At 57.0% G+C, this 11,257-nt stretch overlaps 1 protein-coding gene across 3 annotated transcripts in view; it reads left to right on the top strand.

Annotated features, from left to right (window-relative positions):
- Positions 1-268: 268 nt before the first annotated feature.
- SULF1 (sulfatase 1) overlaps positions 269-11,257 on the top strand; it is a 31,492-nt gene continuing 20,503 nt past the window's right edge. For all 3 annotated transcript variants that reach the window (XM_054178930.1, XM_009904085.2, XM_054178921.1), the window contains exons 1-3: positions 269-501; positions 4,700-4,939; positions 10,722-10,873. In XM_054178930.1, the coding sequence (XP_054034905.1) occupies positions 330-501; positions 4,700-4,939; positions 10,722-10,873 (564 nt within the window). In that variant the 5' untranslated portion in view covers positions 269-329. The remainder of the gene's footprint in view (positions 502-4,699; positions 4,940-10,721; positions 10,874-11,257) is intronic.

Here is an 11,257-nt window from a genome sequence, read left to right as displayed (position 1 = left end):
GGGAGCACAGGAGAAGGATACCCAAAGCTGTGCCTCTGCAGAAGGCAGGCAGTGGCAGGACTGGCAGCAGAGCTGACTGCAGGCAGCGTGGCTGCAGAGTGACCGAGTTCCTTCTGAGCCAGCAAGAGAGGAAAGCTGGCACCCAGCAGCATGGCTTTGTCCCTGTGCTAAGTGGTACCTGACTGACCCCCAGAGCCTCAGCCTCTGGCTGTGTGACTGCAAGTTGAGGTAGTGCTTGAGCAGGATTTCCTTTCCTCCCTAACAGGTCTTGAGAGCTGCAGCTCAGGTGCTTCTGGATCAGCCTTTTCCCCGACCTTCTGGACCCTACTATGAAGTCTGCTTGGTTTGCAGTGCTGCTGGCTGTGCTGGGTGCCGAGCTGCTCACCAGCCACTGCTCCACCATCAAGTCCCCGAGGTTCAGAGGACGAGTGCAGCAGGAGAGGAAAAACATCAGACCAAACATCATCCTGGTGCTGACGGACGACCAGGATGTGGAGCTGGGTGAGGAGTCGCTGCCGGCTGCTTGTGTCCCCGCGGGGCCCTCGGGGCTGGGAAGGGCTCTGGTGCGGAGGGGGAGCTGGTCCCGGGGCCGTGTCAGAGCGTGGGGCAGGTCTGGAGGTAGCAGGAGTCATTCAGCAGCATTCAGCACCCCCAGCCACAGGCTATGCATGCAAGGCTTTAATCCCCACCAGACAAGGGTTCAGGAGCACGCAGGGACAGGGCTCACACCAGAAGCCCTTTGTCACTTCGTGACTTTCTGTGGCACTTCCAGGGCTCATGAGGGGAAGCTTCCCCTTGTGCTTTGCAGGCAAATCTGCAGGGAGCTGTCACATGCAGGTGCCTCACCTGAGGTGCCCCTGCTCACCACCTGCTCTCCAGGGCACGGGCTGGGCACTTCCATGGCTCACTGAAGGGTTGCAGCCCCTCTGCTGGAAAGCTCTGCTGGAGTTGTGAAAATAGGCTCCTTCAGCTTGCAGGAGCACACAAGTAGCTGAGCACAACCTGGCCAGAGCAGCCAGCAGGGATTTTCACATATTTTTTCTCAGGGTGGAAAAAGTTAAAATGCTTGGATGATGTTCCAGGAGGCCTTGGAATGTTTTCCATTAAGTCAGTTAGAAGGATATTAATGGTAGTTATGCATAGAACTGATTTTTTGGGTCACTGCCCAAAGTGAGAATTCAAGGAGAGAAAGAGGATCATTCTGGCTTCCCCCCCAGCAAATAGTTGAGTTTTGGGGGTGGGAGGTTAGATCAAAAAGGTGAAAAATTGGCAAATCGATGTGAAATGCAATCTTGCATTCTCAGTGTGGGGTGCAGCTGGCTTCTGAAGGACATCAGTTTGGTGAAGGGGCAGTGAATGTCTAAACAAAATGCCATAGGACACTGAGAAAGCAACAGGACAGCCCAGCAGCTCTGCAGTCACAAACCTTCAGCCAGGAGGCTGTAGGCAAGCAGTGGAGAAGATCTAAAAGCAGCTCTGTAGCTGCTGGTGGCTTTGCTTGCCCTGCTGCGGTGATTCACAGACCTCCAGGCAGAGCAGGTCTGCTGAGGCAGATCCGGGGGCTAAGAGCTGGGGGTGCTGTGCAGCGGAGCTCCAAGCAGGCTGTTGGATCTGAGCACATCTTGGCTCTCCTGCTCCTCACTGGCCAGCCCCTGCTCTCTTTAGCCCGGCTGTGCCTGGCTCTGCCTCGCTGCGGCTCTCCCGGCAGGAATCTGCCGCTTCCTGCCGGAGCTGTCCCGACAAGCCCACCGAGAGGCTCGGGTTGTGTCCTCCCTTCTGTGCTCCTGCTTTCTGCGGGGCGCTGGGGCGAGCAGGTCAGCAGGGCTCTGAACAACGTCACCGACCTTCTGTCTGCAGTCTTGTGAGTGGTGAAAGAGGAGGATGGAGGTGGTGAGCTGCTTTGTCCCCGTGCAGGGGCTCCTTTCTTTGGGAGCTGCTCGGGATGCTCCTGGCAGGAGGCAGCTGAGCCGTGGCTGGGGCGTTGCATTCCCCCCAGGCTGAGTGAAGATGCAGGTTTCCCTTTTCCATAGATCATCCCACAGGAAACAGGAGCCAGCCCCACGGCTCCCTGCTCTCTGTTATTCACACTTCTGCTAATCAATCACTCTGTGATTTGAAAAGCAAAGCCAAACTGCTCTCCGCGTGTGAATCAGCCCCTGGCCCTCCAGCCATGCCTGATGAAAGTCTGGAGTTTCCCAAACGCCAGGAGAAGTTCTGCTCCCTGCCACCACCAGCACAGCTTGGGCTCAGCCAGCCCAGGCTGCCAAGGTGCAGTCCCTCAGTGTGGTCTCTTTGCTGCTGTGTCCCCAGCACAAGTGCCTCCAAAAGCTGCTCTGAGCAAGTGCTTTGACATAAAAGCTTCCAAAGCAGCTCAAATCCTGCAGGCTGGCAGGATCTGTCTCCAGAGCATGTAGGAGCACTGACCCAAAGTGCTCAGCTGCAGATGTTGTGCAGTCACCCAGAGGGAAGGTCCAGCAGCCCAGGAGCCGTGGGGTCAGTGCCCAGAGCGTGCACCTCCTCCTGCCCAGCTGCCCTGCCCCTAGCTCTGCAGACAGGAGGGCAGCAGAGCTGCTGCCTCGTCCCACTCGCCAGAGAAAGTTCACAGATTGCTCCACAGCTCCAGCCAGTTCCTCTCCATGCCAGGAGGGACCTGTAGCAGAGGGAGGGTGCCACACACCAGCTGGTGGATGCCAGCCTCAGCGGTGTGAAGCAGCCTAGGCCACATCTCCTGAGGAAACTCAGCAAACCCTTGGGCCCAGGAGCTGGCAGATGCCTGCTGAGGTTGTGCCTCTGTGCTCTGCTCTCCCTCACCGAGATCCTGAGGGCAGAGAAACTGCTGCCCAGCACTGAGCAGATGGGCACCAGCTCCCACTGCTGCTGTGCTCCTGCATGGGGACAACAGACTCACACAACTCTTGTGGCTGGAGGAGACCTTTCAGATCCCCAACCCAGCACTGCCAGGTCACCACCAAGCCATGGCCCTCAGCACCACATCTCCACAGCTTTGGAAACCCCCCAGGCATGGGGACTCCAGAACTGCCCTGGGCAGCCTGGGCCAGGCCTTGGTGACCCTTTGGGGGAAGAAATTGTTCCTCATGTCCAACCTAAACATCTTTGGGAAAGAAGCATCAGAGAGAATTCCATTTTTCTGTGCCCTTGTCCCCAGCCTGAGCCAGTAAAATGCAGATTAGCACCCACTGAGCACAGCACTGGGCAAAGAGGTGACAGCACCAGCTGGATACATCCTAGCGGGCACAGCTGGCCTGGCCTCCATCCTCATCAGGGCTGAAAGCATGGGGGGCTGTGCTGAGATCTGAGGGAGTCCATGGCCTTCCTGGGGCTGTGTGCCGCTCAGATGGACACATGGTGGCTGCCCCCTTCTAGAGATAGCCTCCTGTGCTACACCTGCGTGGAAGCCATGGCAGCTCTGAGGTGTGCTGTGAACCTGTGACTGAGATGTGAGAACAGACTGACAAGGGACACTGAGTTTCTTGCCTGGCTAAACTTGCTAACTCCTGTGCCCAAAGTGGCCGTTCCTGGCTGCTGGGTTCCCCTCAGGTGCTCCCCAGTTGGCCGTGCAGAGCGAGTGTCCTGCTGCCAGGCAGCCCCAGCTCTGTGCCCTGCAGACTGTGCCAGATGGCAGAGCCCAGGCTGTGAGCAGAGCTAGCAGCAAAGCATCAGAGCTTCACTCAGCAGGTTTTATCTCCTGCTTGTGTTTTGTTTTCCAAATGAGGAAGTCCCACCTGCTTTGAAGTGCTTATTCCAGGATTTCTAGAGGGGCTAAATCCATTACTGGGGTCAGTAAGTGCATAGCTGGGGGGAGAATCCTGAGCAGCAGGTTTGCAGGAGCAGAGGGCTGAGCAGGCAGAGCAGAGAGAGGCTCCAGCAGCTCCTGGTGTGTGAAGCACAGAGGCAGGAAGGCTCACCCCAGCTCTGCTGCACCCGTGGAGCTTTCTTTAACCAAACAATGTCGAGGCCAAAGAGTTCACCTTCAGCACTGACTGCTTTGCCCCAAAGCAAACCGTCAGCAGCTGTAGCTGTGAGATCTCGGTGCTCAAGCTGAGGCTCCTTGGCAGCTGTGAGGGTCACAGCCTTGTGCCCTTTGGGTTCTTTCATTTATTTGTTTTTTCTTAACTGGCTTTCCAGTGACCCAAAGGAGCCCAGGAAAACCTCCCAGTGTATCAGCAGCAGCAGGGTGTTCAGAGTCAGAGCCCCAGCTGGAGAGGAGGAGGCTCAGGGGAGACCTTATTGCTGTCCACAACTCCCTGAAGGGAGGTTGTAGCCAGGTGGGGGTTGGTCTCTTCTCCCAGGCAAGCAGCACCAGAACAAGAGGACACAGTCTCAAGCTGTGCAGGGGGAAGTTCAGGCCGGATCTGAGAAAGAAGCTCTTCACATAGAGAGAGATTGCCCTTGGGATGTGCTGCCCAGGGAGGGGCTGGGGTCGACATCCCTGGAGGTGTGTAAGCAGAGCCGGGCTGAGGCAGTAGGTGCCATGGTCGATTGGGCAGGGCTGGGTGATGGGTTGGACTCGGTGCTCTCGGAGGCCTCTTCCGTCGCGGTCACCTCTGTGATCCCGCCAGCTGTGCAGCGCTGGCTGGGGAAGGGGAGAACAAGAGGCAGGCAGGACGGCCGAGCCCCTGGCGCCCCAGGCCGGGCGGGCGGCGGCGCTGACAGGCCGGCCCTGGGGCTGCCCCGGCAGGGTCCCTGCAGGTGATGAACAAGACCAGGCGGCTGATGGAGGGCGGCGGAGCCTCCTTCGTCAACGCCTTCGTGACGACGCCGATGTGCTGCCCCTCGCGCTCCTCCATGCTGACCGGCAAGTACGTGCACAACCACAACACCTACACCAACAACGAGAACTGCTCCTCCCCGTCCTGGCAGGCCGCGCACGAGCCCCGCACCTTCGCCGTCTACCTCAACAACACCGGATACAGGACCGGTAAGGGGCGCCCGGGCGGGGGCAGCCGGCGCCTCGCTCGCTGCGTGGCAGGCCTTGCACGGGACCCGCCAGGGTCCCTTCCATTCCGCACCGTTCCTTTGCTCTCTGATCCTGTGACAGCAGATTGCTGCCTGGGATTGTGCCAGGGGAGGCTGAGGTTGGGTAGCAGGAAAAACGTTCTCTCCTGTAGGCAGTGGCACAGGCTGCCCGGGGAGGTGGTGGAGTCCCCGTGCCTGGAGGTGCTCAAGAAACCTGTGGCCATGGCACCCGGGGACTGGGTTTGATGGCCGTGGTGGTGCTGGGTTGCTGGTTGGACTGGATGATCCGGGGGGGCTTTGCCAAGCCAAACGGTTCCATGATTTTGTCTACTCCTGCCCCAAGGTGGGCTTGCAGGGCAGAGTTCTGGTGTTGTGGACAGGGAGGGTACTGCTGCCTGCTGGTCCCAGTCTGATGGCCACTGAAAGAAGCTCACCGGTATCTGAGCAGAGTGTCTCCACCTTCAGGTGTCCCAGCTGGGCCATAAGCTGTTGAGCAGTTACACCTAGTGCAAACCAGGAGCAGTTTAGTGGCACTGTGGGTCTGGGCTGGCAGTGCAGCCGTGGTTATGGTCAGCATTATGACCTGCTTGTGGGCAGCTATGGAAGAAGATGCCAGGGCCAGGCTGGGGACTGGTGCCAGAGACCTCACAGGAGCGAGGTGCCCATGCTGGCAGTGAGCAGGGGTGAATGGCACAATTGAAGCTCTGCCATGGGGCCAGATCCCATTTGCATTTTCTGCAAAGGAGCAGAAAGTTGCCTTTGGGAAGGATTGTTCTGCTGAGCACCAATATGACCTGATAGTTTCCTTGTAAATTCCTGGTGGTTTCCTATGGTCAGGAGATCCCTTTCCTGTCCACAAAGAGCTCTTCTTATTCCCCTCGCCCACGCCTCAGCCCCATGTGAAACCCAATTCATCCCTGCATCACCTAGCCCCCGAGGTCCAGCCTGGAGACACCTTAGGCTCCAGCCTGGCTTCCCCTGCTCAGGGTCCAGGAGCTGTGTGAGGTCATCAGGGGGCAATCTGTGCAGAAGCATCCTTCAGCCACAAAGAGTCCTCTTGACTGGGCCACGAGGCACAGAGCCCGGTGCCAGCCTGCTCCCCACGCTGCCCCTGGCAGCAGAGGGCTTGGTGTCTGTCAGCAGCTGAGGCACAGGAACAAGCTGCACTCAAAGGAGAGCTGGAGGGCGCCTCCACACTCTCTGCTTGTCCTGGTGCTCTCTGTGCCGCTGGATCCAACACCTTGCACTTATCTGCCTGGTCGCCGTCTCCTCCTCTCCACACAGGCAGCTCCCTCGCTCCTTTTCCTTCCCTACCTGCATCTGTGGCTCTGGGCAGCTTCTGCATCTTAAGAAGCAAACCCAGGCCAATGCTGAACTTCCCTGGGGCTGGGACTGGCTGTGCCACAGTCACCAGACAGCTCAGGCTCTGCTAAGCTGGTGTCAGAGGGGCTTCTGAGCACAGCACTGTTAAACCTGAGCAAGGGTCAGCAGCCGGGCTTTGGGGGAAGAGAGAAAGGAGAGCATTGGCCATCACTGCTAGAAAAGGTGATGATTTCACCCCAAAACAGGAGCTTTGTCTCGTGGCTCAGGAATTCTTCTGGCTTGATGTATGGCTGCTTCACCTGCTCCGGAAGCGTCCAGCAGCTCCGCGGTGTGGAGCACAAACAGGCTCTGTCCCCAGCCCTGTTCCAGTCGCTGAAACTCTGCCTTACCCTTCACAATCCAACTGCAGTCAGACTAAGAACTGTATAAATAAAAGTGAAAGATGCTGAATGTGTTCAAATGTCCCACAGAAAGAGAAAGGCAGAAGAAGGAGAAGGCTGCAGAGGGCAGCAGGCAGGATTTGCTAGCTCTGTGGTGTCATGTGAAGTGAGACTTCGCTTTGGTTCCTGGCCAGGGCCTCATCAAAACCCACAGCATGTTTGCCTACTTGTGCTTAAAACAGAAATCTGTGCTATTAAACATCACAGAAACCCTGCTCCAGAGCCTGTTAGCAAGTTCACACATCCCAGTGCTCCAGTTAGGCAAATCTGGGCAGAGCTTTCTCTCTGCTGCTATTTCATCTCTCCCGTGCTTGTGGCCAAGAGACAATCTGTACCTCCAGAGCAGCATCCTGCTTTTTGGAGAGTGAGCTTCCCTGGTTTCAGAAGACAGAGCAGTTCTACCACGTGGCACCGTGCCAGTACCTGCACCAGCAAGGATGGGGGTCCTGGGGGTCCTGGGTCCCCTCTGCAGAGCTCCTGTGCTCCTAAGCTGTGTCCTGAGTGTCACACGGCTGCTCCCAGCTCCTGGCAGCGCTTTGCTGGCTGGGGCAGAGGATGTGGGCTGGCTGCTGCAGGCTCCTGTCTGGGCCACAGTGACTAAAGCTTCCTGCAGCACCTCCTTAGACAGGTTTGGGGTTGGTTTGAGTCACCTCAACAAGTGATGAGGATGCAGAACAGCTGAGATGTCCCAGCAGTAGATGTAGGGAAATCCATTGCCTGTGACAGGAGTCAGAGCCTCATTCTATGGTGCAGTGCTGTAAATGTGAGCCACAGATGCCTGTACAAAATACTGGGGGGGGAAGCCCTGGGGGTTGTGGGAATCTGAGTCACTTTCAGCTGTTTGTATAATTTATATCATTTCTGTAATGTATATATTTATATCCTGGTTCCAGAGACCCCCTGGGTCAAAGACTCCTCATCCCACACCCCTGGGGTCTTGGTCCAGTTCAGCAATCATTAGCTAACAGCAAAAAGGAGCTCAGCCCCCTGCACTCAGGCACCTCCTCACGGTGGGTACCAAAGGTGTGCACTTTGCAGCCCCTTCTGACCTGCACAGCTGCTCTGCAGGCCACGGGGAGGTGTCTGCACAAAGCCAGCTGAACAGGACACCGTGCCTGGGACACGCTGGGCTGCTGCCTGCGGTTCAGTGCACCAGCTCCTGGGAGCAGTTAGCACAACTGCCAGCATGCAGATAAAAGCTGTCTCATGGAAATGCAAAAGCTGGCATTTCCCTCTCCCGTTGGCCCTGGGGGGCCATTACAGGCTGTAATGCAAAGCTGTTCCCTGAAATGACATTGCTTTTTAATGAGGCTTGTACCCATCCACTCCCAGCCTCCCTTTTAGTCATTACAAGGAGAAACGGCTTCCCAAACCCTGCAGCTGCAGGGTATCAGCAGCTTCTCACGCTCAGCATTCCCAGTCAGCAAGTGCTGCGGAGCTGAGGGTGTGGAGATCCAGCAAGGACGTTTGCAGATCATGGAGGCAGCTCCTGGGCCGCTCTGGGACATGTTCCACAGCACTTTAACAGCTTACAATCCTCTGCTTAACAAAACCCCAGCAGGACGCCCATGGTGATGCCCTGCCCCATGGCCACCGCTGTGCTTTCTGAGGCAGGTTTTCACAGCCACCTCTGTGCTTTGCAAGGGCACCGCATCAAAACCCAGAGACACCAGAGCCGCTGAGAGAGAAGCTCACCCACGGGTCTGAAATGGACAAAACCCTTCCTTTTCCTCGGCCTTTGCCTTGGCAATGCTGCAGCCTGAGTCGGCTGGGATGGAAACCCAGCAGCAGTGCCTGGAGCTTGGCAGGGCTGCACTCAGCAGAGGCCAGGTCTCAGCATTAGTCCTGACTGTGGCTGGGGCCATCAAAACACCCTGCCTGATACCCTGCTCTGTGCCATTCACAGCTCCAGGGGCTCTGATCTCTGTGGGAGGTAGGCTGGCAGCAGAGCCCTGCGGGGCACCTCGAGATGTCCCTCAGCCATGCAGCAGCAGCTGGTGGGTGTGGGGTGGCACTAAGGAGGGCTGACCTTGGGGCTCCCCTGCAGCCACAGCCTGTCCTTGGTTTCACCTGCCTCAGCTCTGCTTCCTCTCCCTTGTCACTCTCCCATCGTCTCTTCACTGTTGTATCTCTGTGACTACTTCTCTCCTTGGCTTCCCTCCAGCTTTTACCTTTGCACTTTCCCTGGCCAGCTGAGAGTTAAACCCAGTCTGGCTGCCTCAGAGGAGCAAATTGGTTTCTGTTCCAGGATGCAGTGGTGCTGGGCACTTTCCCTCCTATGTCACCCTCTTCACCCCAACATTCTTGACTTTTGGTTGGCCTCAGGAGAAAAAGGGAGAGAGGCTGGGCTGGCTTCCTGGTGGCTGTGGGAGGAAGAGCTGGAATCCTGGCCTGCTGGCTGTAGGACTTGGTTATGTGTCACATTCCATGTGGTGTAGGGCAGTAACATGATCTGTGCCTGCAGCCTCTGGGTACTGACATGTGGCTGTTCTGGGATCGATTGCACTATGGTTACCTTGCCTCAGGCAAGTCTTAATTATCAACATTTGGATTTTTCCACTGGTTTTCCCAGGAAGTTCACCATGCCCACATCAGTCAGACCTGAGCTATTTCAGCCCTTCCCCAAATGTGCTTCCTTGGGCAGACTGAATGTGTCTAGGCTGAGTGTGAGGTTCTCCAGAGTGACTTCATCTCCTCCCGGGAAACAAGGGCTGCTGGGGCCAGCAGCCAGGGCAGGGGCTGAGCTCCCTGAGAGTGCATCAAGGTGGTCATCTACCTCCCAGAGCAGCAGTGTCTATGGAAGGCACAAATCTCTGTCCTTCCCCCCTCCTCGGGGTGCCTTGCTATCTGAGCACCAGCACTGTGCTGGCTGCTGGGGACAGGGGTGGCAGAGCTGCTGCCACAAGAGACCTTCAGGAGCTTGTAAACCTCAAGAAAGTGAGTTCAAAGCATGGAGTTATTCAGTAGCTTACTGGGACTGAGCTGGAGCTGATAAACCCTCACAGCCCCCCAGCTGCCGGCCAGGTCAGGTGTTTGCCAGGCCGTGGAAAAGCAGGGCAGAGCCATCCCAGTGTGCTACTGCTCCAAGCCAAAGCCATGCACAGCTTCCATACCCATCTGGGCCTGGAAGCAGCAGGGCTGTGTGTGCCAGGGGGCCATGCCAGCACTCATCCTCCTCCCCAAGCCAGCTGGCAGGATTTTGGTGTCTGTAGCTTTGGCACAAGCAATCCATAGCTCTCAGGGAGCTGGGAGCTCGCTGCCCTGTGCGATGGTTTTGCCTTTTGCTTCCTTCCAGAGAACTGGCAGCAGCACCTGCAAACCCTCCTGGGCCCGCTGGCAAAGGCTGGAAGTTCCATCAGTGGGTCCTGGTTTGTCACCTGGACCCTTGCTTTGGCAGGCCAGGCAAGGAGCTGCCAGACCTTCAGGTCGAGTTGTGCCCTTGAGATCTCATGGCAGCAAAGCAGGGTGGGGATCCCTCTCGCTGTACACATCCAGTGGGATGCAGATCTGGGCTTTCCAAAGTGCTTATTGAACCAGCAAACACAGCCAGGCTGCCAAGTCCAGACTCTGGAAAGCCAAAGCTTTGCCACGCTCCAAAACACGGCAGGGCTTGCTGAAAAGCAAAGGAGCTGCTCAGGTGTCTCCTGCACACTGAGCTTTTATTCCACCTCCAAGCACAAACCAGGAGGAGCAAACCCTTCTAAACACCCCCTGACAATATTTCACATGAGCACCGGGTTCCACAAGATGAGGAACACAGCCTGAAGCCAGAAAGGCTTCCAGCTCTGGCAGAGCCTCTGCAAACAGCTCCTTTGAGCCGCAGACCCCTCCGAGGTCTCAGAGCAGCATCGGGCAAGGCAGCCCCGGCTCACTCGAACGTTTTTATCTCCATTGATGCCTGATCTGGCTGAGACCAAAGGCTCGGGTTGCAGAGCCTCCTCGGTGTGTGATTTTGTCGTCGTTGTTGTTTTCCCCCGACAGCTTTCTTTGGGAAGTACCTCAATGAGTACAACGGCAGCTACATCCCCCCCGGCTGGAGGGAGTGGGTGGGGCTGGTGAAGAACTCTCGCTTCTACAACTACACCATCTCCCGCAACGGGCACAAGGAGAAGCACGGCTTCGACTATGCCAAGGTATGCAAACCCCTAAGGAGTTGGTTAACCCTTTGGAGCCCAGAAACGGAGAGGTCATTTCCCCTCCAGGGCGCTGCAGAGCAGCTTCCACAGGGGACTGTCAATGGTGTGGTGGAGGAAAGCTTCCTCGGTGGAGCCTGGTGATTCCTCCCTCCCTCTCGGCTAGAAAGTGGTGGTTGGGTGGCAGAAGAAAGGGTAGTTAAAGGCTTTTCCCCAGAATGATTGTGCCCCTTGCTCTGCTGAACTTGGAAGCTAGCTGGCTGTTGTTGGGTGTTACCGACAGAGGAATCCTGGTGCTGTGTCCCAGTGCACACCAAGTGCTGTGTGCCCCTGGGGTCAGGCTCTGGACATGACCATGAGGACAAGCAGGAGAACAGGGTCCTT

Source organism: Dryobates pubescens, chromosome 3 (assembly GCF_014839835.1).
Source record: "Dryobates pubescens isolate bDryPub1 chromosome 3, bDryPub1.pri, whole genome shotgun sequence".
Lineage (NCBI taxonomy): Eukaryota > Metazoa > Chordata > Aves > Piciformes > Picidae > Dryobates > Dryobates pubescens.
Note: the sequence above shows the minus strand (reverse complement) of the source record. Positions and strands in the feature narration are given on the sequence as shown.